The sequence below is a fragment of the Harpia harpyja genome, chromosome 1 (genome assembly GCF_026419915.1).
Source record: "Harpia harpyja isolate bHarHar1 chromosome 1, bHarHar1 primary haplotype, whole genome shotgun sequence".
NCBI lineage: Eukaryota > Metazoa > Chordata > Aves > Accipitriformes > Accipitridae > Harpia > Harpia harpyja.
Window position 1 is genome coordinate 40,216,907 of NC_068940.1, and position 26,961 is coordinate 40,243,867.

General features: G+C 56.3%; 2 protein-coding genes and 1 long non-coding RNA gene across 8 annotated transcripts in view; 2 read left to right on the forward strand and 1 right to left on the reverse strand.

Annotated features, from left to right (window-relative positions):
• The first annotated feature begins 950 nt into the window (after nucleotides 1-950).
• Nucleotides 951-6,139, forward strand: R3HDML (R3H domain containing like). Of its 2 annotated transcripts, none has more exons than XM_052786509.1 (6): nucleotides 951-1,087; nucleotides 1,636-1,995; nucleotides 3,403-3,521; nucleotides 4,067-4,199; nucleotides 5,309-5,424; nucleotides 5,528-6,139. In XM_052786509.1, the coding sequence occupies exons 2-6, from the start codon at nucleotides 1,735-1,737 to the stop codon at nucleotides 5,658-5,660; spliced, it is 762 nt and encodes a 253-aa protein (XP_052642469.1). In that variant the 5' UTR covers nucleotides 951-1,087; nucleotides 1,636-1,734; the 3' UTR covers nucleotides 5,661-6,139. The 2 variants fall into 2 exon arrangements, with proteins under 2 accessions (XP_052642469.1, XP_052642557.1); XM_052786597.1 differs by lacking the exon at nucleotides 951-1,087 and adding an exon at nucleotides 1,105-1,422.
• A 1,502-nt stretch (nucleotides 6,140-7,641) lies between these two features.
• Nucleotides 7,642-26,961, forward strand: part of HNF4A (hepatocyte nuclear factor 4 alpha) — a 37,811-nt gene continuing 18,491 nt past the window's right edge. For 2 of the 5 annotated variants that reach the window (XM_052788821.1, XM_052788830.1), the window contains exon 1: nucleotides 16,598-16,779. In XM_052788821.1, the coding sequence (XP_052644781.1) occupies nucleotides 16,740-16,779 (40 nt within the window). In that variant the 5' untranslated portion in view covers nucleotides 16,598-16,739. Of the gene's footprint in view, nucleotides 7,849-16,597; nucleotides 16,780-25,751; nucleotides 25,987-26,961 lie in introns of those variants that run through there. The other 3 variants (XM_052788811.1, XM_052788806.1, XM_052788796.1) reach the window with 3 other exon arrangements.
• On the reverse strand, nucleotides 17,957-21,909 carry LOC128142643 (uncharacterized). Its single transcript, XR_008235464.1, has 2 exons — nucleotides 21,671-21,909; nucleotides 17,957-18,462 (listed from the first exon to the last, which is right to left on the reverse strand). It is a non-coding gene; the product is annotated as an uncharacterized LOC128142643 (long non-coding RNA).

Here is a 26,961-nt window from a genome sequence, read left to right on the forward strand (position 1 = left end):
ACTGCTGCTCACACGTGGCCACTCAACGGTGGCTCTGAGCACGGTGGAAGGAAGAGATGTGATGGGCATTGCAAGCAGCCCCTCCAGCCTGCCAGACTCACATTTTTGTGACCTGCAATAATTCAGCTTGCCCCAGGCTTTGTGAGTGCTTGAGATGTTGTAGGGAAACACACTTGATACTCCAGGATTGTCCATGGCTTTCAGAGTTCTGCAGCCATTTCCCCTCCCTGGGGACAGACACCTGGACAGCAGTTGGGCTGCCCAGCGGAGCACAGCCCACAGAGGAAGGACTGTTTTTCCCCTGAGTTGCCCCTGGTGGGCATCACCAGCCCAGGTCACTGTTGGGGACACGGGCAGAGCCCCCGCAGGCTGCGGCAAGCCCTAGTCCTTGGGGAACCCAGGGGCAGCAGTGCCCAGCCTGGCAAGTGGCTTCACTTCTAACGGAGAGAGCTGCTGGCCCAGCGACATGCATGGTCACCAGGTCCCCTCCCAGCCACCCCCAGAATGGGACATCTCCGTCATCTGCTCAGCTCGCACCAAAGCGGGGTGACCCTGGGGCTCCTGGTGAGTGCCAGCCCTGCCACTGCCTTCCCAGGGCAAAACCCCCTCCGCATCCCTCGCCAGCCTGGATTCTCTTCCCTATCCACAGCTTCCAGCAAGACCCCAGCTGGGGGGTGATGAACAGGGGAGAGACAACTCTGGGAACCTCTCCCCATAGGTAGCTTGAAAAAAACCCCAGCCAGCAGCTGATGAGCAGCTCCTCTGCCCACTGGAGGAGTGATCCAGGCTCTGCTCGCTTCCCCCCACCGGACTGTGCACGGCTCAGCATGCCTGTGTGCGCGCCTCTGCACGCGGATGCATCCACCAGCCTATAAATCTCCTAGCAGGGCTCCTTCCAAACTTCAGGACATTCCCCGGGGGAAGAGTTAAGATGCAGCTTTTGCGTCAGATGCCGCAGCGGGCTGCCCGGCGGGGCTAGGCTAAACCTCTCCCCCGCATCTGCCCCAGCAGGTTGTTTGCAAAGGTCAATCCCACCAAGCTGCCACCACTGCCGCCGGGCTCGGCTGCTCTTGGCTCAGTCCTCAAGGTACGTAGTCGGGGGAACATCCTCCCCACTGCTCCGGGGAAGGGCTGGCAGGGATGCTAGGAGGTGCATCGGCTGACAGACGAGGAGATATTCCAGCAACCTCCTTTTTTTTTTAATTATTCTGCTTTTGCGGTGGTTTATTTTTCTTTCCCTGAGATAAAGACTTGTTAGGATTTCTTGCCGATGCTTTTAAAACTTGCTATGCATTTCTTTATCTGTATGAGATTTCCATTTTTGCTGGGGATTTACTCAACACACCAAACGCCTGGGAAGTTCCAGGGCAGGCGGCTGCAGTGAATATCTCAGCATGCTCCTAATTAGCCCCTGCCCGGCAGGTACGTGCGCTAAGTGAAAAAATGGGGGAGATTTTGTACTGATTTTATTTTGTTTTTAAAGAAACAACAAGAAAACCAATTCCCCAGACATCTCCCTGCCAGTCCTGGGGAATTTGCTGTGATAAATGAGGTTATCAGGTTAATTTAAAAAATCTTAGTTTGCGAAGTGGTATTTGCAAACCTGAGTGGTGCCTGTGTTGTTTTCTCTCCTAGATCGACACGCCGGCAGCAGGGACCGGCAGTCCACCTTGTCCTTGCTTAACTCTGTGCGGGAGTGGAAAGCTGCCGGCCGATCCCGCCGACCGGGCTAGCATGACTGTGCTCCACTTGCACCTGTACCTCACTGCCTTGGGCTTCTGGATGACACAGCAGTCCAGCTCCTTCCTGCTGCCCAATGCCACCGAGCTCCTGTCCCCCGCCAGGGGCAGAGCTGCGGGCCTGCTGTGGGGCATGGGGGTCCCCCGGAGCCGTCGGAAGCGATACCTCTCCCCCCATGACATGAACGTGATTTTGGACTACCACAACCAAGTGCGAGCACAGGTTTCCCCCCCCGCTGCCAACATGGAGTATATGGTGAGTCAGCCTCCAGCGGGGTGTTTTTGGGTCCACAGCTCTTGGGTGCTGCAGTGGGGTTGAGGGGCTTGCCCATGAGGTGGGTACCTAACCTGGTAGGGACAGGGCACCCACGCATGGGGATGTCAGGGTGCTGCCCCAGATTCGTGGCTGAACATCTATCCCGGGGACGTTTTGCATCCCTGGTGCAGGGCAGACCCATGCAGCCTCTGTGCAGGAGGGATGGATTCCCAAAGGGGCAATGTTTCCACCCAGGGGCAGATTTAGGACCCCTGGTCCCATGTCTGCAACATCTGGGAGCTTGTGGGCTGCGGGGTGGCAGGATCTGTCCAGCCGAGCTGCAGAGATAGCGTTAGGGGAAGGGAGGTGGCTACAAGCGTTAAAAGTTCAGGTCCCAACCCAAAGCCCAGGTGGGAGCCTTTCCCCTAACTGCAGCTGGGAGGGACGGCCCTGTCCCAAGCTCCAGGGTCCCTTGGGAGCATGTCCAGGGATGCCAGCCCCTGGGAGAAGAAACATACAGGAGTGGGTCAAAGAGGGGCTGCGCAGCTTCGCCAGGTTGGGCACCTCCTCTGGTCCAAGGCTACCCTGGGCAGAGCTTTCCCCAGGCTGTTTCCACCCCGCTTGGAGCTCCTCGCCCAGTTCTAAAGGGAGGAGAAATGGGGAGCCACCAAAAGAAGGGATTTCCAGCCAGCACAGAGTGGGACCCTTGGGGCAGGAGGTGCCACATGCTGCTCTGCTCGCAGGGAGGAGACTGGAGCTCTGACGGAGCAGCTGGGTGGTCCCTGGATGCCAGTTTGGGAGAGACAGGCAGCAGCTCAGCTTGCTGGGTACCAGAGCAGGTCAGACGTGCCCGGGAGCATCCTGTGCCGCTTCTTGCTCGGCCTAAATTCCTACCTTCCAAAATAACTCTCTCAGGCATCTCTCCAAAGCAGTTCAGGATGGGTGAGGAATCTTTAAATAATGCATGAGGGAACCAGCTGTCCTCACTGGTTGGTTAGTCTGTGGCCAGGGCTGTGGTGGAGGGCTGGGGATGGCTGTAAGCTGCAGTGGCCGTGCAGGGTTGCGGGGTTTCACCCTGGGCTCAGCTCCACCTTCTGCAGATGCAGCTCATTTCCAGAGGGAATCACACACACAGGGCTTGCGCTGCTTCAGGGCATCCATGCTCTGCCTGGGCAGAGGGCACCCAAGGTGCCCAGGAGCTATGGTGGGCAACTGGAGTGGTTCATCACTCCTGGACATGCTTCCACGCTTCCCCTGGATTTTTTCCAGCCTGATGTGTAAGCCATGATTTTTGGACACTCATGGGTGCTCAGAAACTCTCCCTGAGCCTAAGAGAGCGGGTTTCTCCTTTTCCCTCCTCTGGGCACGCAAAATCCCTCCCTGCCCTTTTCCTTTCCTCCTGGCCAGGTGTGGGACGAGCGGCTGGCCAGGGCAGCGGAGGCGTGGGCTGCGCGCTGCCTGTGGGACCACGGCCCCCCCCAGCTAATGAAATACATGGGGCAGAACCTCTCCATCCACTCGGGCAGGTGAGTGCCCCATGGGCAGAGTGGGCTCCCTGGGATTCCCCACACCCCACGATGCTGGAGGAGGAGGAGGAGCAGCAGGCCCTCGGTTGAGGAGCAGAGAGGTTCTGAGCTGGGGTTGCAGAGGACTGAGACGCAACCAAGAGGCACATCAAGCCCCCCAGGGTGGAGGAGGAGGGTCCAACTCTTGCAGCAGGGTAACTGTGGGAAACCAGAGGTGCCCACTGCTCATTTGGGGACTATGGCATTAATCACCTCTCTGCCAGGCAGACGGACCAGGGGAATGTGGATCCTGGATCTCCATCATGCAGCTGAGCACTCAGGTGCCTCCAGTGAGGGCCAGGTCTTCTGGCCTTGGGCACAAGTGGACTTGGCACAAGGATGTCATTGCCCCCTTCTCCCCAGGAAGACTTGGTCCCAACAGGCCCTGGCTCCAACCTGTTTCACTCCCCCATTCCCTCAGCTTGGAGCCTTCCTCCCCCTCCTCTCCTTCGCCCATGACCTCTGAGGTGAAGGAGGTCCACCTTATTGCGCAACACCTTTTGCAGGTACCGCTCTGTTGTGGACATGGTGAAATCGTGGCACCAGGAGAAGCAGCACTACTCCTTCCCCCACCCCCGCGAGTGCAACCCCCGCTGCCCCTCCAAATGCAGCGGCTCTGTCTGCAGCCACTATACACAGGTGAGCACCACAGTCCCCCCCCGCAGCCCTCCGGGACCCGGCTGCAAACCGGGGGGCAGCTCACGGCACCTTGGGCTGCTGTAACACCCAGTGCAGCAAACAGCTCTTCTCCCAGCAGCAGCAGCTGCGATCCGGGATCGAATCCTGGCAGCTGCCTGCTTCAAATCAGGCAGCAGGGCTGGCAGCAGGCAGCGTGCCTGCCGGAGGGCTGCAAGCAGCTATTGGTGATGCCCTCCCACCCTGGGCCCCCGCGGGAATCGGGCTGCTCACATGGAGGTCCCAGGAGCTCACAGCCCACTGGAGTGCAGCTGGGACCTTCTGGCCAGTTTGCTAGGAGGTTTTCATTTTTTTTAAGCTTTTTCCCCTGCTTCGGCCGCCTTCTCTGTTATTACCCCACTGGCACCTCAAAGGTGGTGAAGAGAAAAAAAAAGCCCCTTTGTGCTTTTGCTGAGCATGAATCCACTCCTCTGATGGAGCAGCTTTATAGCACTCAGCTGTATCCAGCTCCCCGGCATCCCCTGGCACATCCACCGGCAGCCTGGCTGGCACAAGGTAGAAAACATCCCTCTGCTCCCCTGCTCAGTGGCAAAGCTGTGGCCACCCCTAATTACCTCCTCTGCACGGCTCCAACCTTTACCTGAGCATCTGCATCCCCATGCGGCTCGTCCATGGGGATGCTTGGGCATGCTCCGTGTTGCAAATGGGCAAGATGATACATTTTTTAAGGAAGAAATTCAGCGTGGAGAGGCTTTAGGAGGAACTTCTAGATCTCTTTCACCTCCCTGTGTGCAGGGTAAGCTGCCAGCAATGCTTCAGGGTGAGGGTAAATTGGAGAAGTGACCCAGACTCTGCTGCTCGTTGAAGTGAGCTTGGCAAGGCAGCCCCTCGCAGGGCAGCACAGGCTGCAGACAGAAGAGGGACAGCAAGAGATCACCCTCTGGTGACAAAGCACTGCCCTTGATGGGCACAGCATCCAGCCCGAGAAATTCAGGCAGGCGAGATGTGATTCCCTGGTGGGATGGAGCCCTGTGCTGGGGTCCTGGGGTGACTGGCTGCAGGATGCCTGGGCAGGCGGTCGCCGACAGTGCCTGTTCTCTGTCCCGGTGCAGATGGTGTGGGCATCCTCCAGCCGTCTGGGCTGTGCCCTCGGTGCCTGCACCAACGTGCGGGTGTGGGGCAGCACGTGGCGGCACGCCGTCCTCCTCGTCTGCAACTACGCCATCAAGTAAGTGCGTGGAGGGAAGCCCCCCTGTACCCTCCTCCCTCCTTGCTCCGGTGTGGGCAGCGAGATGATGGCACTCAGAGGTGATGCCCTTCTTTCTTTTTAGGGGCAACTGGCTGGGAGAAGCGCCATACAAGTTGGGGCGGCCGTGCTCAGCCTGCCCCCCCACCTATGGTGGGGGCTGCTCCAACAACATGTGCTTCACCGGACTCAAATCCAACCAAGTCAGCTGGTTCTAGGGCTGCAGCCCCACGAGGAGCCCCCAGCAATGGGGACAGCGTGAACCAGAATTATTTATAACACTGACCCTCCCCAGCAGCCTGGCTGTCCAACCTGCTTCATCCCTAGTGCCATGTAGGAAACTGCTTTTTTTAACACACCTTTCCAGCAGTGCTTGCGTTGTCCGGCTGCTTCCCACTTTGGGGGAAATAGGGATGGTTCAGATCCCTGTTACCTGAAATAGGGACAGTTCAGGGATGCATGGAGGGAGCAGGGCTGGCTGGCATGGTCCCCGCTCCGTGGGCTTGGGGGGCTTTCCCCACTGCCCCCTGCCTGTGCTAAGGCAGAGGCTGGTGTAAGCGAATACCAAGACGTTCCCCTCATGGCGAGTGGCTGGAGGAGAAGTGGGGAGCTCCAAGCGTGCCCCCGCTCCACAGCAATCCCTCCTGCCACAGGGCCCTCTGCTCCGAGCCCCCCAATAAAGCAGCTTGGAGACCCCTGTGCTCGTGTTGGTCCCTCCTTACTCACAGCCCAGAGCCTCGGGGTAGCACCGAGCTGGTGCCTTTGCTCTGGTTTTTGGGGTAAACAGTGAAGGGGTGCAGAAGCCCTAAGCAGGGCCACGGGCCATGGCCGCAGGAGATGCCCGGGCGCTGTGCTCCATCGTGTGGGAGAAGCCAGCACTGCTGGGACACCAGGTGACGATGATGCTGGAGGGCCACGAGCTCCCTGTCCCACCCGGGCTGCACCATGCCACCCCACTGCCCTGCCTCACCCCCGGCACCACTGAGCACCCCGTTATCCACATCCCCTCCCTCTCTAGGACCTCTCAGCCCTCAGCAAACTCAGAGGTCCCCAAATTCCCAGGCCTTGGGTCTGAGGCCCCTGCTGCAGTCTCCTGCATCGCAGCCCACTGCATCCTGGTAGCCCCCTCCCCGCTCACCCCCACCCTGCTGCATGCTCCCTTGGGATGTGCTTTTCCATCCAGAGGAGCAGATGTCCCTAATTTTGTCCCCTTGGGGCTGCAGGGTTTCGATAGCCGGGGTGCTGGGGGTCCTGGGACTGGCAGGGACCTCTCGGTGCCTCCTCCAGCCTGGCCCCTTCCAGAGACGTACGGGAGATGCGGGAGGCCCTGCACTGCAGTTCCAGCTCTGGATCCCCTATATATTTGGCATCATCTCAGCAACACTTCTTGCACGTGGCCCTGCTTGCCTCAGTGCAGCCCCCTGTGAGCAGGGGCTGCTCCTGCCATGGAGCCACCGGCTCCACAGGGAGGTTGGGGACCACACCTGCGCGCTCTGCCACCGTGAGGTCCCCGGGGCTCCTCCTGGGTGCTGCAGTCCGAGAGACAGCACAGAAGTCCATGAGTGGCTGCGGCACCTTGCGAGTCCCCCCGATTTGGGGAGCAGAAGGAGGAGGGGAGGAGCTGCAAATGCCCTGCGCCCCAGCCCCACGCTCAGAGTACCACCCTTCATCCCACTGCCACATCCCCGTGGCTCCCCATCCCCAAGTCACCCCTATGGTTTTGCACCGAGGGGACAAGTCCCAACCCATGGCTGGGGTGTTTCGCCCCTTATACCTTGGCTGGGCTCTGCTCTGCCCGTGCCAGCGTGTGCCAGCCCCCAAGGCTCATCCCATGGCCCCTCACCCACCAGCAGGGTTAGCCCCTTGCCTGCAGGCAGGCTCAGTCCTGGTTTTCTCATCATGGGTGGGCAACAGCACAAAAACCGGCAGCACCCAGGGTGCTGAGGAGCCAGATCCGGCCACCCCGTCCCCCTCACGGCCAGGGGTGAACCCCAGCCCAGCGGCTGCCCCGGCCTTGACACCAAGTTGAAATGGGAGCCCCAAAAGAGTCCAGTAAAAGCCGTGTTTGAGTTTCTAGCTTGGCAGCAGTTACTATAGCTACAGCAACGGCACCTTGCAGATTGGTTTCCATAAGAGCTTGGTTACTATTTAACATCTCCACCCACATTAGCCCTGATTAAGCGAATCAATAAGATAACAGGAGAGGCAGGTTTCCTTGCCCTGCCTCTCCGTGCTCCCTCCTGCCTTCACCTAGTTCCTTAGTGAAAGACGTTTTTATTTATTTATTTAGATTTCTTTTTATTCCTCTACTTCCTCTGGTTTTCACCCCAAGTCCCCATAGCAGTAGCCGGCGAGACATGGTCAATGTAAGCACCCAGCTAAGCGCTAAGATGGAGGCTCCATATGGTGAGTACAGCGTTTCCATCGCCCGCGCTGCCGCCCCGGCGTCGCTCGCGGGAAGCGGGGCTGGGAGCGGGCAGCAGCCCCCGGCCCCACGTCCCGGCCCCACCGCGCTGCCCGGCCCCCACTGGCTCAGGCACCTGCAAAGGCTGGAGATGGAGGCAGAAAGAGGGTCCCCGATTGATTTTTTATATAATATAAATACATATATATGTATTTTCTCTCTTTCACTCTGCTTGGCTCGAAGAAGAAGGCACGTGCCCGAGGGAGCAGAGCGGTCCGACCTGCTGGCGGAGGGGCTGCTGCAGGGTTCGCAGCAGAAGTGGAAGCAGTTTAGAAAGGAGATGACGTGCTGCCCTTAGGACACGCAGCCAGCCCCAATGCAAAGGCTGCGGGCGGCCCATGGCATGGCCAGGCTGCGTGAGCGGGCACAGCGGGCGCCCGCTGGTGCTGCTGCTCTTGCCGAGGGCCGGGGCTGGGCTGGCGTTAATGCTGGGCAGGTTTCCCAGCAGGGACTATAGAGCCCGGACGAACGGCAGCCTCCAGTGTCTGCGGGGCAGAGCATCGGGCAGCACGCCACTGCTCGGGGCACCCCGGCCGCAGGGAGATGCCCGTGTTCCCTGAGTGGCACAGCAGGTACCAGCCTGGCGCAGCCCCGTGTCGCTGCTCTCTTTGGCTGTGCCAGATGCCAACTACCACAAACACACATGGGCACCCAGGGGACAGGTCCCCCTGCCTGGGCTGTCGTCAGCCTGATGTTACCCTCGGGATGGGTCCAGCTGTGCCCGTGCTGCAGCTTCCCTGCAAGGCAAGGAGCTGGGGCTGGTTCGGTCCTATGTGATCTGGGAACCCCTGTCCCTTGGGCATGGCCAGGGTGCAGAGCGAGGCTCCGGCAGACGAGGTCTCACAGTTACAAGGTTTTCCATCATGTCCTGTGGCTCTCCATCACACTCCATGGCTCTCCATCACTTCCTCATGGCTCTCCATCACTTCCCTTGGCTCTCCATCACACCCCATGGCTCTCCATCACATCCCCTGCGTCTCAGTCATGCTACCTTGCCTCTCCTCACTGTATTTATCACGTCCTGCTCTTCTCCTTTACCACACCCCACCCACGAGCACGCCCAGGCCCACGCTCCAGCCGCTGCCTGTGCTGCAGCCAGGCCCCAGGAGGGCTTGTGGGGCTCCCAGACCACCTCCCTGCACTTTGCTCATGGCCCCGTTTTGGGTGGTGGCTTCTCCTGCTCCAGGCCTGCAGCCTCCTATGGGTGCCACCTCCAGCCCTAACCCACCCTCGTGCTGGGCATCCACGCTGCAGCGAGGGCCCATGACTCCTTGCCCCAGCCCCCAGCACTTCAGTACTCTCCAGATCACTTTAATTTCGGCTCACATCACCCCATGGTGAGCCATGGCCAGATGCGGGGCTCATCGGCATTTCGGTGGGCCCATGGCCTATTGCAATGGAAACGTGTAGGAATTGCACAGGATCTGCAATAGCGTCACTGGACTGAGCTGGAACAGGAAGGTGTAGTCAAGCAGTTACCAAATGCTGAGTTTTAGGCCCTTTTTAACAGGTTGCTCATTTGTATGTCCCAGGCCCACAGGAGCCGGGGCTCTGGAGAAGCTCCCTTCACCCACGCCTCTGAGCTGCAGCGGGATGGGGCCACGCATAAAGCTGGACTCAGAAAAATGCTGAGTTTTTGGTCTGTTCAGTGCAGGTTGTGGTTTTGCATCCAGCTGGTGCTGCTTGGACAATGTGCAAGGAGCCACGCAATGAAGGCTGCTTGTGAGCGTGTAAAGTGAAGGCTTGATGCCTCTGAGATGTACAGAGGGTCAGATCCGGGAGCAAGGGCACCTCTATGGGCTGGCCCAGCAGAAGCAGGTACTGAGCATCCTCCAGGCTGAAGCCCCACATGAGTCTTTGCTGCTGGTGGGGAGATGGCTCCTGACCCACCGAGCTCGCAGGGACTGACTTCTGCCTCACCTGCAGGAGAAGGGGAGGCTCAAGTGATGTTCCTATCAGCCTGGGAGACACAGCAGTGTGGGGTGGCTGGGTCTGGGTGTCCCCAAATCCAGGAAGCCTGCGTCCTGCTGTACCCCGGGTGCAAAGCCAGCCTCATTTCTGCAGCGAGCAACAGGCTTTGCCTGACAGATGCAATGCAAGGAGCTGAACAAGCTCTTTAACAACTTACGATTAAGTTATTCTGCCCACTTGCAGCTGGCTTTAATGCGAGCAGCCGCTTGCCAGCCCTGGCACATTGGTGACCTTAAACACAGGCAGGCAAATCTTTCTGCCATTAATTTTCTCCTGACTTTTTTTTTTTTTAACCCTAATTTTCTCCTAATTTTTCAGCCTGAGGGTCCATGACCAAGCTGTGGGCTGAGCCGGGGCAGGCGCAGGCAGAGTTGGGTGCCGCGGGGCGGCTGGGGAAGAAAGAATGGCTGCACATCCCACCTGCGGCTGCTCTCCCCATCTGCTCCCATGGCCAAACAAAGGCGCGCTCCAGCCGGCACCCGCTGCCTGCCAGGCTGTCATGGGGCCAGGCTGCCGAGCCTGGGGCCTTGCAAGGGGGAGAGTGAAAAATAATAAGAATAAAAAAGCGAGACAGGCCTCCCAGACCTAAGTGAGAGGAAGCTCAGAGTGTTGGCAGAAGGAGGGGAATCCTCATAAATAAAACGGGTGAAAAAGTTATCCAAATAGAGGCAAGGAAGGGTTGGCAGGGAGGGGGGACCCAGCAGTGCCTGGCTTCCTCGGGAGCCTGCAGTGCCGCAGGGCTGGGGTGGGCTGGGATGGGTGGCAGGGTGGGCACAGCAGCCAGGATGCAGCATGGGGCAGACAGCAAAGTGGTGGCCAAACCCTTCCCAGGGTCACCAGCAAGTTTATTCCCTTGCAAAGCAATGGGGGTGCCCCAGCCGTGCCCGCCAGGGCTGCTCTCGCAGCTCCCAGCCCTTGGCAGGACAGGCCACCCCAGCTGGCATTGCACTGGCATTGCTGGGGCTCAGCCGGTGCATGCACACCGGGTTCCACCAGATGCGCCTTCAGCCCCAGAGGGGTCATGCAGTTATTTTCAGTTTCCTTTGACAGATGGAAAGATTTTCTGTTTTTTCAGTCCCCCCCCATCCATCTCAGGGGCTTCAGCATTTCAGCATCCATTTGAAGCCAGGGATATATTCTAAGGGGGAAGCTGGGCACTGGCACCCAGCCTCAGGACAGCGAGCGGGTCCAGCCCACCCTTTGCAGCGGTGGCATCAGTAAGAGCAGAGAGTGGGGCATTCCCCCCTGCAGTTACTGCAACCCTCCCTATCCAACCCTGCCCCAAACTGCCACCAGCATTCCCCTAAACCATACCTTGGGGGCACTTATTTCCCTCCCATCAGACCTGTGCCTTGTGTAAAGGACTTGGAGGATGCCTGGCTAGGTGGTGACAAAGGTGTCCCGTCCCCAGCACCCTGTGTGGGTCCCTGGGCAAGAAGGCAATGATGCCACAGCTCCCAGAGAGCCATGGGGCTGGGGGCATGTTCAGCATCCTCACCAGCACCCACTGAGGATGGGCTGTCAGCTGGAAAGGGCTCCTCCGGGCACCCTGGTGCTAAATCCCCAGGGAAGGCTGCAAATGGGTGTATGAAAGGGTAGGGGATGGAGAGGGGGTGAGGGGACAGTGCTCTCCTGGGCAGTGAGGAGGCAATGAGCCCCCAGCTCCAGCTTTATCCTCCCGATGAGACCTGGGCGCAATCCGGGCAATTGCCCTCAATCCCAGCACAGGCAGCACCACTCCTTTGTATTTTGGGAGCAGCTGTTGGAGCTGGGGATCCCTGAGGCCGGTGGTTACAGCAGGGACTGGCGCATGACTGGGGCCAGCTCAGTAAAGCAGCTTTGGAAATTAGCTGAAAAATGTGAGACGTCAGAGCTGCTTAGGTGTTTTGGTCAGTTGTGGTGAACGGTTTCAGCTGAAGAACATAAGAGGAGGCAGAACCGAGCTTTTCCCTCTTGATTTCTCATGTCAGCTGCTGTTTAATTCCTCTGTTTACTCCTTGTGCTCTGTGTCCATGGCCTGGAGGCCATCAAGGACTGGTGGGTGTTAGGACACCCAGCACAGCCCCCTTCCCTGTCCCCACTCCCGCCATCCCCGCCAGCTGTTGTGATGGCCGTAACACTGGTTCTGGCAGGGTCGGCACTTACCAGGGCAAGAAATGGCTGAACAGGGTCTTGCCGCACCCAGGAATAAGCACTGGTATTTAGATGGGATGTAAAAGATATAATCACTGCTTTAGCTGCCTTGGCCCAATCCTGAGTGCTGTTTGCTGGTGCTTGGTGGAAGTTTCCTTGGGGAAGAGCTGGGGATGCTCCCTGCATTGCAGGGGGCTGCAGGGATGCTGCTTGGTGTTGCGGGGGGCTGTGCTTGCCCGCAGGGCTGCGACTTCCACTGCGCCAGGGCAGCTGCCTCACCCCGGCTGCTTATCGGGCCAGCAGCACACCCTCGTCTTTGGCTTCGCTTGAAAACATGATGGTATTTTTATAAGGGGGAGTGAGCACAGAGGGCTGCTATCAGCGGGCAATGAGCTTCAGCTCTGGGAGGTGAGCAACATGAGGCTGGGGAAGGTTTGAAGAGTGTCTGAGAGCTATCTTGAACTCCACAGGGCAAGTGTAGGTCTGCGAGTCAGACATGCTCAGTTAGTCTTCTGCTGACATTTCTTAAATGGCATTAAAAAACGGTGTTTATTTAAAGTGAGTGCAAAGGGGTGGTGAGTGATGGTGGTCCTGCAGACAGCAAGGTCTGGGTGATTTCCTTTTAAATACAGCAATATTTGCAGTGGGACCAGGGCCAGCAGCAGAGGACGGGGCAGCGCATAGGGCAGAGCCAAGGGGTATGTCGGGCAGGGGGGATGCCTGCAAGTGTCTCTGCTGGTGGGCTAAGTGTTAGAATAGGGCAAAGACTGCAAAAAAATGTCCATGACTGTTTGTGTTCGGGCTCTTTCTCTGTTTGCTTTCCTCAAATATCAAGCAAACAAGGTTCCTGGCAGAAATGTTTGTGGAAACGGCAAATGTTGCAGAACTTTCACAGAAGGCAAATTTCAAGGTAGTGGCTCTATCGTGAAGCCAGGGCTGATGGCTCTGCTCACCTGCACTGGCAGAGGCACCGCATTCCTATCAGGGCCTCTGAGCAAAGCCTGGTCCCAGAAGCAATTACTCCCAGGAACAGTTCCTGTTCAAGCTTCAGCCTGAGCATCAACAGAAATTACCGAGCAAATCCCTTCAGGAAACACATGCCTCAAAAAATAATGGTGGGCTCTGGATGATGCACCAAAGGTGCGAGAGGAGCAGCTCCGTGCAGAGCAAGTGGCTGTGGAAAGGCACCAGCTGTCGAGGACCAGACGGATCCTGGCTCCAAAAGCTGCAGGGTTTGTGGGGCTGGACCAGACTTCCTATCCCAAAATGCTGCAGCCACTGGAGGGACTCCGGCTGCATCCCCATGGTACCAGGAGCCCGGTGCCAAGGGGCAGATGGGGACCATTACCGTGGGCTCAAGCCCTTTCAGCCCCCAGCACCAAGGTGTCCCTGTGGGCTCAGCTGGTGCTGGCCTCTCCTGTTGGGAAGAGGACTGGAGGTGGAGAATGGGTGATACTGTGTGCCTCCTGCCGTGGGTCACCACACGTAGGCCATCTCTCCTGCAATGATGCTCTGGGAGCCCTGACACCTCCCTCCCTGGACATCCATGCTGGTTTGACACCCTGATTTTCATTGCAGCCCTACAGATCTCTGACTTTGCTCAGCCCGCCCCAGGCTGCCGAGGGCAGCACCTTCCCCACGGCTTTGCCCATCCACCCTGAAACTCATCCGTCAGGGTGGGTGGCTCAGCTCCTGCCACCGAGCGCGGGGCACCTGAACCCACCAGCGTGGGACCAGTGGGCACCTTTCACCTGCCTCTGCACCAGAAACCTGTCCCAGCCATGGGTGTGTGCAAGATTTTATAGGTGATAACCCCTGGGAAAGTGGGAAACGTAAGGAGGGCTGTACACTCAGCTTCCTGGCATGGCCCAACGCTCTGGTTAGGAGAGCCAATGTCAACAGATAGACCTGAAGGAAGGAGCAAACCAAATACATGGGCACTTCTTAGAACAAGAGCTGTAAAACCTGAACAAGTGCCACAACACTCTTTTATACGGTCAGAATCAATAGTCGAGCCCACTCAACGTGTTTGCTGACACATAAATGACAGCCACCGTGCCGCGTTTATGGCCCAGCACCGTTCACAGAGGCTGCAGAGCTCGGCTCCTCCTGCCCCCCTCAGCCACTTCTCTCCCCCTCTGCTTCCATGGGAGGCTCATCCTTTTGCTGCACGGTCCCCAAAGCCTTGATGACCCATGATAAGAAGCTGCTGCTGCTCCCCTCCAGCATGCCAGCCCGCCCCGGTTTCCAGCCGGCTGAGCAAGTCCTGCATCCCACTCCGTCATCAGGATGGCAGGGTCCACCCCATTGCCCCGGTGAAAAGCAACAGCTCAGACTGGGAAGAGGATTCACTGATGCTAAGGTGACCCAAGGAAATTTGGCCATGGGCTGTGAGGCTGGGCAGGGTGTCAGGTTAATGGATAGGGCAACACTGCGGGGCTCAGCAGAAGGCATAAAATAACCACCCCATCGAAAAAAGCCCTGCCCATGCTGCAGGTCCCCATCCAGCAAGCTGCATGGCCTCTTGCTTGCAGCCACCATGGCCCGTGAGCAGGAGCAGGTCCTGCCCCAGGGACAGGCAAGCTCAGCTAGGTCAAGGTGCCCCGGCAGGGAGGATTGAAGGCACCGATGGGTGCCCAAGGGAACCAGCCCATGCAGAGAGCCGGGCAAAGGCAGCACCGGGAAATGAAGGGTGGAATAAGGAGGCAGGAGGGGCAAGGGGACAAACAACCAGGCTTCAGATCCACAGCCCTGGCTGCTCCCCTGCCTGGAGTCTGCTGCCTTCAAGGACTAAATGATGGTGGACACCCTAGTGGAAGCAGAGCGTGGTGCTGCCCACAGCTCCACCCATGGGTGTCTGCCTGGGGATTGCCACCATCCGGGAGAAATCTCTGTTGACCTGGGTGGTTTCCCTGTTACAGGTGTTAAAACTGGTGTGGAAACAGAGGGGTGAAGGGAGGTGTCACGGGGTTATGCACAGTTCAGACCTGGCCCTGCCCTTGATGCTGCTCCCTGCTGCACGCAGGCATGCTGGGCATCTGCCCCCCATCGCCAGCATACCCCTTCCCCGGGCACAGAGACAAGGGTCATTCCCCACCCCTGATCCATCAGGAGCCTTCTGGAAGATGCTGGCTGTCCAAATTAATTTGAATGCACCCCAGGCAGCCCCAGGTGGGAGCGGAGGCTTGCAGAGATGGGACGGGAATGGTTTAGGAACATTAGACTCATGCCTTCAAGATGGTGCTCAGGGGCCGACATCTCTGGGGGGCAGGAGCGAGCTCTCTCCCCCTTGGCGCAGTGAACTGAAAGGTGGGCTCTGCAGGAGGAAAGCCATCCGAGGAGGAAGGAAAGTGCAGGAAAACAGGTGTTTCAGATGGGCTTGGCCCTGCGTTGGTTCCTCCAGGTGTGGAGGCTGGTGAGGCCATGCTTGCTCCCGGCCCTGGTTGGGGCCACAGCCAGGCAGCACAGGGCTGCATTGCAAGGATGGCCAGTTCTCCCTTTCAGCATTCAATCCATTGCTCAGTGCCTGTGAAAACCCAGTGAAGTGCCATTCTAATCCCTCACCTAATTTTCCTCTTCTGGGCTAAACAGGGCCACGCATGCCAGCACACACTCCCCGCAGACGAGAAAAATCTCAGTGCTCAGCACCCTCTGCAGTCCCCTTTGGACTGGGGCCAAATGAGTCAATGCCAGTGTCACAGCAGCTTCATCTCCAGAAAAAAAATGAGAGTGCAGCGCTGCGGTGGCAGAGAGGGGTTTCTTGTAGTCTGGCAGTTGGAAAATCCCTTTTCTTCCTGCTGGGCTTGCCTTGGCCCAGCTGCAGTGCAAGGCACTAGCTGAAATCTCAAGCTGCCTGGGACATGGAGGTTCCTGGATTCCCTATCGACAGCACAAACATGCACAATTGATTAAGAAATCTCAGTCCTGAGAGTTTTCCAGTTTCCTCCAGAGAGGATAGGGAAAGGAGGGCACTGGCATAGAGCAGGCAGGCACCTGGAGAGCTGTGGGAGAGCTCCGGCAGCGATGCCCCTGGGGTGGTTTGAACCATTGGAGCTGCTCTCTGGGGTCTGCAGGACACAAAGCTCAGGGCTGCCCAAAGATGGGGAGCACCATGTGCGCAGCTCCCTGCCTGCTCCCTTGCTTCTCCCTTCCAGCCCTGCATGTTGTGATGGCGGCCAGGAGGGGAGACAAAGGTTGTTTCTCAAGGATATGGTGTTCTGGGTATTTATATAGAAACATTTTAAAGCAAAAGTGGCCAGTCTCTCCCCGGAGGGGGAGTCAGACCTGCTCCTGCTGTTAAACACACCCATGGACATTTTCTGGAGCAGCGGCTAGAGCTGCATGTGCGGTCAGGCACTCCCTGCCCCGCAGAAACGCAGCAGCAGGCCAGAGGCCAGGGTGAGGGCACCTCAGAAAGGTGGCCCAGAAAGCAGCGGGCATTGCTGCGGGCACCGACAGCGGGGCTCAAACCCAGAGCCACCTTATAATTCCCCTCCGAGTAGTGGCCAGAACCCTTTAAAACCTGCGGCTCTGCGGCACAAACTCCTGCTCCCCATCAAATCTCATTGTGACCAGCATTAAGGGATTAGCCAGTCCCTGCCGCCGCACCGCAGCCAGCTCCCAGGCATGGCTCCTGCCCCACAGCCCATGGCGGGCTCACCAGCTGGATGGCCCCGTCGGAGGGCGAGACTCCCCTAGCTCTGCTCGGAAAGCTGAGCGCCCCTGGAAGATGAATGGCAGCAGACACAACCGTCTCCAGGAAACACCAGGTACTCCCCGTGCTCCCCCTGGCACTCGCAGCAGGGAGAGAAGTAGCTGCGTAGCCAGCGCTGTGGAGGTTATGTGAATGAAGGGCATTGGCAATCCCCAGGGTCTCCAGTGGGGTTTCGGAGCAGCCGAAATATACTCATCCCCCACATATATACTGCTGGTCCCCATCTGAGGGGACGCCCATGTCTCTGGTTTCTGTTTTGCTTTGCGCAGAACGAACATGCCAAGTTTGTGGGTGGCAATAGCTGATGTCCCCCAGCTCGGTTCTGGGGGTCTTGAGAGAGATACCCCAATGTGGGCAGCGTGGTGGAGTGGGTGCTGTGACTCCCGGGGGAAGAGGTGGTGGAGCCAGGCTGGCGTCCCACACACGCCCCAATGACTGCCCACACCATTTGGGAAGTGAATGCCCAGTTCCTAGTGTCTGGCATTACTGCCCTGTGCTGCAGCCTCGGCAGGCCCGGGGCCGGATCCTGCCGGCTTGCAGCACAACCTCTGGTCCTGCCGTTTGCTGCCTGCTCCTTAGCCAAAGAGGTCTGCAGCGGGACTTACCCAGCCCTCATGATGAAAGCTTAAAAGCAACTGAGAGAAAAACAGTTTCAATGCAAACCTTACCGGCTGCATAGAGCTCTTACTAGAAAGGTTTTTTGGGTCCCCCTCCATGGCCCCCTCCAGCGCACGTCCCCCACCAGCCAGCTCTGTGCTCAGCCCCTCAGCCCCAGCATGCACGGGGACCTCGGCGTGGAGGCGAGGCTGCGAGGAGGCTGGCTGGGCTCAGGGTGCTGCGAGGGGGTCTGCAGGCACTCAGAAATGTTTGGTGCATCCCGAGCCCCGGACTGCTGTGCCTCACAGACCCTCATCCACAAAACACCCTGACAGCCCCCGCTCAACCCCAGGGCACAGCAAAAATCCTGGGGGCTCCTCTTGCTTGAGCAATTCCCCCCCCAAGCAGGGCTTGCGCTGGTGGTAGGGTTCGTGCCTCCTGGTGCAGCCTGCACCCTGAGCCACCACCCCGCAGGACAAGCTCCCCATGCCAGCGCTGCACGGGGACCCACGTGCTGGGAACTGCTCCCAGCAAATACCTGTGCTCTTTATCAGCTGGCGATTGATTTGGAAAAGTTCATGGCTTTGGCGTCCCATGATACGTTTACTAGAAAACGTTCATTTCCTCAAATGATGTAGTTTATGGTCATAATATATTTTAATTTCTTTATGATACAAGCGGCCAATGGCACTGGGCCTTGCAGGAGCGTAAAAGGACAAATAATAGTGTTATCCTGTCTTGGAGACATAGGTCGAATACTCAGAGGCTAATTAGCAGTGTGCCATGTTGTTTGTTAGCTAGGAGCCAGGCAGTTGGCACTGCAGTGTCCTGGGCATGGGTTTATGAGACTGTGGAGACGTGTGATCCCCTCCCCTTGCTGTCCCCCACACAACAAACTTTGCATGTAGAACGCTCCAACGTGCCTGTACCTTGCTTTCTGCTGTGTTTTTTTGTTTCTGTGGCAGTAGACAGGATGGCTGTGTTGTACAGGAGAGTGCTGTGGTGGCCACGGGCTGCAGGGGTTTGAAGCTGCTGTGGAGGTGGAGCTCCTGGGGACTGTTTTGCTCCCATTGGCGCTTGTTGTGCTCTGGCCATTGAGAACACTGGGGACAAGACAGGCTATTCAGGCACTCTGCACACCCTGTGGAGAAAAAGCACTTTGTGCTAACTTGTTTCCTTCTGACCCCAGAAATCAGAATCTCTCAAATTTTAACCTACCACCCCCCCCTTTTTTTTTCTTATTTTTTTCCATGCCCAGCCTACCTTTCCCAGTTCAGACCTGACCAGAGCTCCCACCTATGGCAGCCTTCCCCCTTCCTCGTGCTGCCTCCCATCAGACACACATGTGGCCCTTCCCTGAGATGCTCCCCCAAAGTTCAGCTGCCCAGCTGGGGCTGACTTTGCCAGCCAGCCCAGGGGCAGGAGGAGGGCAGCTAGAGTAGCCCACGGCTGTTGGATTCAGGAAGTTGCTTTTTGCCCTTGAGGAGCCCTTGACTTGCCCTCCTCTGGGGGCACGGGCTCAGACCGTGCTCCCATCACCCTCGCCCTGCTGCAGCTTTCCCTCCACACACCCAGCAGCTTTGCAGTCTTTTGGCTTAATTCTAGTGAGGGCCAATCCCAAGAACCTCAGCAGCGACTGGAGGACACTTCCAGGCATGGCTTGGTGATGCACCCACCTTCACAAAAAAAGATAAAAGAAATAAAAAAAAAAGTAAAACTTGCTTTGTAACCTTTGTTGATTTTGGCTGTTCTCCTCCTCCACCTATTGCTCCACCAGCTGGAACAATTCAGGGCTGTTTCATGTGTGTATAATGAATGTATAAAGTCAATGAAACCTAAAAGCCCTGCAAACAGCTGGCAGAGGTGAAGGGAGAGACTGCCTTGCCTGCCAGACTGCGAGCTCAGTAGGGATCTTTTTCCTGGGAAGCTGCAAGATTACTTCAGTTCCAAAGGGATCATATCCAGCTGCTAAACAAGTTCTCTCCAGGTCCAGATGTGGGCTGCTGAGATCCCTGCCATACTAAGCACGTGAGCTGGCGAGGCATGGAAAGCAATAGGTGCTCGTTGCTGGCAGCAAACCCTCGCCAGCGCTGCTGCTTCCCTGTGGCTTCTGCTCCCCCATTTAAATGGGGCTTAAACCGCTGGATTCAAGCCGAGCATCTGCCAGCGTAAACAGTGAATTGGGAACAGCATGTGGCAAAGTCAGAGCTTTTCTGGATTTCCTCCCAAATAGGCAGGAGTGTGTTTTGCTGGAAAGTGTCTGGGTCTCCGTTGGTTTGGGGTTTGGATGGAGTGCAATGCATGCAGTGTAGGGGTTTAGGTGGGGCAAGTGGGATCAGTGGTGGGAGCTGTAGCTTGGGCCAAGTTGCAGCCTGTGGTGTAATGGAAGAAGATGAATCTAACAGTTCTTCTTCCTCGCTTGGTCTTGGGCTTATTGCGTGATTTTGCTTACAACACAGTAGCCAGATTTCCAGAGTAGTGCCAGCTTGTGGGTCCCAGAGGACAGATGTTGCTTTTGAGGGCTGCAATGCAGGCAGAGTGATTGCAAATACACACCAGCAAATGCACTGGCATTTTTGAGCACAGCTGCCCTTCTGAGAACAGCTCAAACTTACTGAACTTGCAAAACAACAGCTCCCAAGAGTGCTAATAATTACTTCCTCAAGTGTTCAGAGCCTTTGTTAGGCAGGATAATAAACTCCTTTCTGGTCCTGAGATGAAAGGCACGCACAGTGTTATCGCTAGAGCACTATATGCTGAAATGGTCTGTCTGTCCCCCTGTTTGCAGTTCTTTCCCTACCGCTTTTGCATAGCAGCTATTTGGTTTAGTTCCAACCTCCAACATCCATCCCAGCTTTGGCTGAAATGCACCTGTTGCTTTTGGAGAGAAGTTCAAGCAGAGTCTGCCACCTCCTTTGAAGTGTCTCTTCCCCACGTCCAAAAACTGCCTCAATTCTCCATACGGTGATTTTATGGCCTGGGGGCCTGGACAATTCTGGTTGGTTTGGCCACTTTTTGATAACTTTGGCATTGGTGAGAAATAGCCTGAGGTTGCAGTGAAGCTGCCTCTGTCACCCTTAGCTCTGCTGGGGAGCCCAGGGTGCCACCGCATGTCACAGGCTCACCAGTGACAGCGTTTCTGGGGTCTGCTCAGGCATCACCTGTCCTAAGCATCACCCCCAGCTCCAAACAGCATCTGTCCCAACCACAGTGACAGTTGCTTCAGTGCTGGGGAAAATAAATCACCAAGAGCAATTTGTTGTTGAACAGGATGATAAAATGCCTGCGTCTTCCGCTGGGCACAGGTCTAACACAGGGCTGTGGTCACCTCCTGCCTCTCAGGGCTGGATCTTTCTGATCTACTCCCCTGGATGGAGGTGGTGGATCTTTCTGGTTCACCTCCACAAAGTGTTTTGCTGGGCCAGGGACATGCTGTGTGTGGCTGGCAAGGGGCAAACAGACCCTAAACAACTTCTGCTGAATCACTGGTTTTCCTGGAGACTTCTTGCTGCTGCTGGGGATATTCTGGGGACAGACATGGGAGCTGACCCCCGTCTGTGTGTCTGTCTCATGATTGCTGGGAGTAGAGGCAAAGATCCACCGTTTGAACCAGGGGTTTGTTTCAGCTGCACTGACCTGCAGCCCCCCAGCCCCTGCCAATTTCCTTGGAGCTGCTTATGAACACACTGACAACTCCGCTCCAGAGTCACAGCACACTGAGGCAGAAGGCAGAGGGGTTTGACAATGTGGCCTAAATATCCCTGTTTACAAAAAGTCTGACAAAACACAAGCCCTTGGCTTTATCTTCCCCATTTGGAAATAGCCACAGAGCAAATATACTTAAGGCACGAAGGGAGGGGGATTTATATTGACTTTAGAAAAAGCTATTCTTTAAAAACAGGAAAAAAGTTCATCCTCGAGCTGTGCAGACTGGCTGCTAGACCCGAAAGTCTTGCACAGAGGCTTAAAGCCTGCCTGCTAATCTGTAGCAGTTCTGTGTGAGCAAGTCATGCAGTAAACTGCTCTCTGTTAATTTTTTAATGCAGAATAAACAGGTCAAGAAATGATTAGCATGAGAATAAGTTGAGCTTAATTGGGAGAATCAGAAAAGATGAGAGGGAAGAGGCAAATTGGAGTTATCAGTTAACCATACAGAGTGGCTCTGCCTTCACGAGCTCATGTTTCCTCTTGTTTTCCATCCCCTCTGAAGCTGCCTTTTTTTTCCCCTTCCCTAATTTAAATGATGAGCTAAAATTGCTGGTATAAGCACAATGGAAGCCCTTGTTTCTCCTTCTCGTTTTCTATCTGCAATGGCCGCCCAAATGAATTGCAGGTGATAAGGCTCCTACCTGGTTATTCCCGATGGTCCTTCCCATTCCACGTGGACAAAGGGAGCTGCTGATGTTAAGGTTGAAATGTGCAAAATCCGCTTTGTGCAAGTATGAGCACTCTGCTCCGGTGCAAAAGTTTCGGTGTGATCCTGGCAGATCCGGAGACTGAGCGGAGGTATCTGTGGGCAAGGGGAAGAGCAGCCCTCGGGACTGCTTGGAGTGGAGTTTGGTCAGTGGTCGGAGATCTATATTCTCAGATAGGCAGGACTTTGTCCACAAACTGGAATTTGAAATTTCAAAGGGGAAAAAAAAAAAGGCAGAAGGGACCTTTGCATATGTGGAGATGACTACGCTGGCGATGTTCCCCTGGGACTTTTGTTCTTTATCTTGTAACTCAGCTTCATGCTTCCCCAACAGCTCGCTTGGCAAAACAGTGCTGGGCTGAGCAGGAGCTCTGACCTTGTTCAGGGTTTTCCTGCTCTGGAGAGGTTTCAGAGCTGAGCCCACCTCTGCTTCACTTGCATGCCAAGGAAAAGCTACTCCAGTCCCACAGTAGCCTTGGAGCTGTGAGTGACATGGCAGGAGTGATCTGGAGTCAAGGCTGCAAGGGGCAGCAGTGGCATCACTGATATAAGATGAGGTTGCTCCTGCTGGCTCTGGGCACTGGCATTTCTGCTGGGGATTTCTTGAGAGTGCAGAGCTGTAAGAGGGAAAAGCAATGAGCAGGAGGGCCCCAGGCTCCCAGCTGCAGCCTGACCACTGTCCATGCTCAGAAAGTCCACAGGTGACCCCAAACTAGGGGTTTTGGGCAATACACTGGAGGGCAGGGCTGCTGTTCCACGGCAGGCTGGAGAAAGGGGCCAACAGGAACCACCCAAGTATAACCCACACAGAGGGCATCGAGAGGACGGGGCCAGGGTCCTCACAGCATGCATGGCAGGAGGAGGTGAATGGGCATAAAAATCGGAAAGAGTTTCAGACAGTGTCTAAGACCACAAAGACAGTCAAGCATCAGTTGCCTAGAGAGGTTGTGCAGTCTCCATCCTTGGAGGTGTTTAAGACCCGACAAAATAAAGCCCTGAGCAACCCACGCTGCTCTCACAGCTGGCCCTGCTTCCAGCAGGAGGTTGGAGTAGAGACCCCAAGGTCCCTTCCAACCTCAGTTATCCTTTGATCCTACAAAACCCTGTTCAACCCACTTGATGTGAATAGCTAGCAAGCACGGTAGCTGATAGCATCCTTATCATAAATGCTGTATTAAATAGTCTATTCCTGATCCTCATTTACTGAGAAGCATGGATCTTATTTTCAGGGAATCCCCTTTTGCTTTGGATTAATGTGCCAGTAAGGGATATATAGATAAGGCAAAATTAGTGTCATGATGTGCCAGTGTGGGAAAGGATTTACTGCTCAACACATAAAAATTAAATAATTGCTTGGTGCAGAACACTTCATGCCCTGGAGCTGTCATGGTCTCCTTTGCAGCCACCTCCTGGTGTAGGAAACAGTGGGTGGAGGGCACAGAAAATGGGGACAGGAGGAGAGAGGAGAGGGCCTGAAAGGAACTTCCCCTGAGCATCTGGTCTGGGAACAGCCTTTGCCTACGAGTGGGGGTTTGCCAGCTTTGAGTTGTCTCTCTCTGGAATAAAAATGACAAACCGTCTTCTGTAGGACAGAAGTGTTTGAATCAGCCCCACAACCAGCTAGCTGCTGACTTGAACATCTCCAACCTAAAACAGCTGCAGGGGTCCTGTTAGCTAGTACAGGCCATGACTACTTTGGGAAGCTGTCTCAATACCCACCATGCAGGGACGTTGGAGGGAGACAAGGGCTCTCCAGGCAGAACACCCCCAGGGAGACATCTGTCTCCGGCAGCAGACCATGCCCAGGGAGCAGCCACCGATTTCCATCACGAGCCCATCTCTGGGGCAAAGGAAGTGCAGGGTGTCCTTGGCTGGTCTGGTCCTCTACCTCCACACTGAGCCAAGGGATTTGGGAGGGGATACCGGTACTGAGAAAATGACAGTCAACACGACCCCAGGGCGGAAAGCACCATGTCCCATTGACAGTCCCAGCCTCATGAGCCACCTAATGCTCTCCAAACTTCCCCACTCCTTATCTGCCGCTTTCCCGCACATGCTGCCCCTCCAATGTCTATTCCTGGCCCTCTTAATCCTTCCTGCCCAGGGAGCAAATGGCCTTTGCAGCCTTCCTTGCTCAGCAGGCTATTTAAGCAAAAGGTTTGTTTTGCTGAGCAGAGCAAAATGGGCCATGCTTTTACGATATTTTACTAGACGCTGTGGCAAATCCTGCACATATTTGACCTAGTGTCTGTAGCATTTATCTAATCAAAGGGATCACCATGGCTTGGCCAGGAGTGGGCTGGAGGTCCCTGGGATGAGGCCATGGAGGGGGCTATGCTCTGCTCTACCTTAGCATCCCCATCCCAGTGTCCACATAGTAAAACCAATTTTTGGCTCAGGACTGTTCCTGCTGAAGGGAAGAGCCACTGGCATGTGAGTGCAGAGAGGTCTGGCCTCTCTCTTGGGAGCACAGATGGGATGACTGTTTTCCCTGCAGCAAAGGATCCTTTATCACCAGTCCCAAGTGAGAAAGCAGGGGCTCTCCCCTGTGCTCAGCTTCACTCCTGCAGACCTGTAGCCTTAGGGTAGAAGAGCTGGTTGGAAGTGCTACATAGGTCATAGTTTTGGGGGGCAAGGACTGCTTGAACAATCCCTTGTGCTCCTAAAAGGTGAATAGCAAATCATCGCTAGCATCACTGCTCAAAGGCATGTGCTGCTGTGGAGCCAGAGACCTTGGTGTCACGTTGTGATAGTGATGCCACCGTGGCCAGGGCAGCTCAGGGTGCCAGCGTAGCCAGGGCTGCATTGGGGTGCCTGGGAAGCACAAATATGAGCCAGTTGGGAGCCCGAATCTGCAGCGTGTGGACTCAGTCACCCACTGCTGGTTGCAAAATCAGGGGGAATTTTTCACTGCAGAACGAGCTGATACTGAACCATTAACTCCTGGTTCTCCTGTGCCATTCAGCCGATGCCATTCAGCAATCAACTGAATTCCCACTCATTGATCTTGCTGTTACACTGAAAAGTCTCTGTCCTGTCTAAAGCGGAGGAGTGATGTGCCCAGGGTCAGCTGCAGAGGAGAGCACCCAGGTTAGCTAGGAGGAGAGCACAGGCAGCTCTGCCACTTGCTCCGGTCCCCCCTGCCGCCCAGTACCAGCAGGGTCGGACCCCAGGTCTGGGTGAGGTGGCAGAACCACTGCCAGTGCTGGCAGCAGAGAGCTGGCAGTGGTTGCGTTTGCAGAAGTAAAAAATCCCACTGCAGCGTAAAGCTCTGCTGCATTGTAAAACGCCTAATGAAAATTTTAAGATGTGTCCGTCAAAACCGAGGCCTGGGGGTGTCCAGCACAGGGTGGCTCCGGTGGTGGGACAGGAGCAGCCTCGGCAATGCCCAGGGCACCCGTGCCACCCCCTGGCCCTGCTCGCCATTTGGGCACGGCTGCAGGGTGGGATCTGTTTATAGGGCATCCAGCCCCTGTGAAACTCAGTTTATAGGGAAGTAAAAGGAGCCATACGTCGTTACTTTGCATAGCAACATGTAAATTGCCAGGCAGGCGCTGACCTTCTCTGACAGGGAGGGAGAAAAAGGAAAAGGTGTGGGAGGGATGGAGGGAGTGAGAGAAGGGAAAATCAGGGGGAGAAGGCAACCAACTGTGGAGAGGGGAAGGCAATGACTGAAGTGAGGAGCAACCTTGTTCTCCCGGAGGGGTTTTTTCCAAGTTTTCCACCCCAGGTACAATTAAGACCAACGCCGGCAGCTCAGTATCAAGGTCAATAGCCCGGGAAGGTGTTCCCTGGGCGGCGAGTGCCTGCTCCCGCGGTCCTGCCTGCGCCTGGGAGCCGGGATTGGCAAAGCACCTCGAGACTCAATAACAGTCAACAAGAATCACTGCTGCTCCACCAAAAAAAAAAAGCTTAGCAGCGATCCGCAGTGGGCGAGATGATTAAAGATTAACCCCCTGCCTCCTGCCTCCACCCCTCTGGGGAGTATAGGCCTTGAGGCTCAGCAAATCCTTTCAGAGAAATATTTGAAATAAAAGACAACAGATAGGGGACGCAGTGAAGGCAGAGGGAGGCAGAAGGGCCAATAGCCTCGGACAAGGGAATCGGTACAATCTGGCCCGTGTTTGCTGATGATAATGCGCCTTTCCAAAGCCCTAATAGACATGGAGATGGCAGATTATAGCGCAGTGCTAGACCCGGCGTATACCACTCTGGAGTTTGAGAACATGCAGGTGCTGGCTATGGGCAACGGTAAGTCCCCTCCATCTTCTCCCCTCCGCAGCGGTGGGACAAGCCAGGGACTGCAGGACGACAAGTCCCCGGAGCAGCCGCTGAAATGCTCCTGGGGCGGGCTGGGGCATGGCGGGGGTGTCAGCTGTGGGGCTCCCAGCAGCTCACAGCGGGGTTTCTGCTTCCCACGGGGAGAAATTGAGGTGGCGGAACAATGCTGTGCTCAGTGCAGGTGGGATGGTTCCCTGCAGCCCAGACACCTTGGGGACGGGCACACGCCAGGAGCTGGGTGCAATGAGAGGTCCCCACCAGACATTCAGCCCAGGGACCGGGACTGGGGCTGAACACAGGGGGGTCTCACCTTCCTCAGACTCCAGCCAAGAGAAAAGACCAGCCAAAAGTTTCCGAGTGAAATGCTGCTGGTGGCTCACCAGGCAGATGACTGACCCTGTGGCTCCAGAGCAGAGAGCCAGTCCCACCCAGCAGCAGCTGGAGCTAGGTTTTCCCAGAGAAGAAAGCCATTTAGCACCTGTCAAGGGCAGAAATCGCTGCAAAAAGCAATTCAGGCACTGCCCCCGCAGCTGCACTGAGCCCACAGCTCTTCCCCGTGCAGCGCTGGGGTGTGGGGTGGCATCGCCTTCCCTGCGAGTGCTGCAGGGCCAGGAGGCTCAGCCCCCGGGAAGAGGGGCAAGGGAACCCGGCAAGGATAGACGAACATTCCCATCCCCTCAGGAGAGTAGGATCACACTTAACCCACCAGGATTTGCAACACTGGCCCACCCATTTGGGGACCAAGGAGTCCTGGTGGTTAAATGCTCAGAGATAACAGGAGATTCCTCTCCAAGTCCCCCCTAAAGTCTCTCTAAATACGAAGTTAATGACTAAACGAAGCACACCACAGAAAATGACCCCCTGAGCCCTTTCCTCCTGCCTGCTGCGTCACCGAGGCTGCTGGGGCACCCCTGTCCCGGGAGGGCTGTGCCAGTGGCACGGGCT

Excerpts from the sequence above, each read along its gene's own strand:
- R3HDML (XM_052786509.1), top strand. The coding sequence starts at position 1,735 with ATGACTGTGCTCCACTTGCACCTGTACCTCACTGCCTTGGGCTTCTGG. Across the intron at positions 1,996-3,402 it reads CTGCCAACATGGAGTATATG|GTGTGGGACGAGCGGCTGGC; the intron begins GTGAGTCAGCCT and ends CCTCCTGGCCAG. Across the intron at positions 4,200-5,308 it reads TCTGCAGCCACTATACACAG|ATGGTGTGGGCATCCTCCAG; the intron begins GTGAGCACCACA and ends GTCCCGGTGCAG.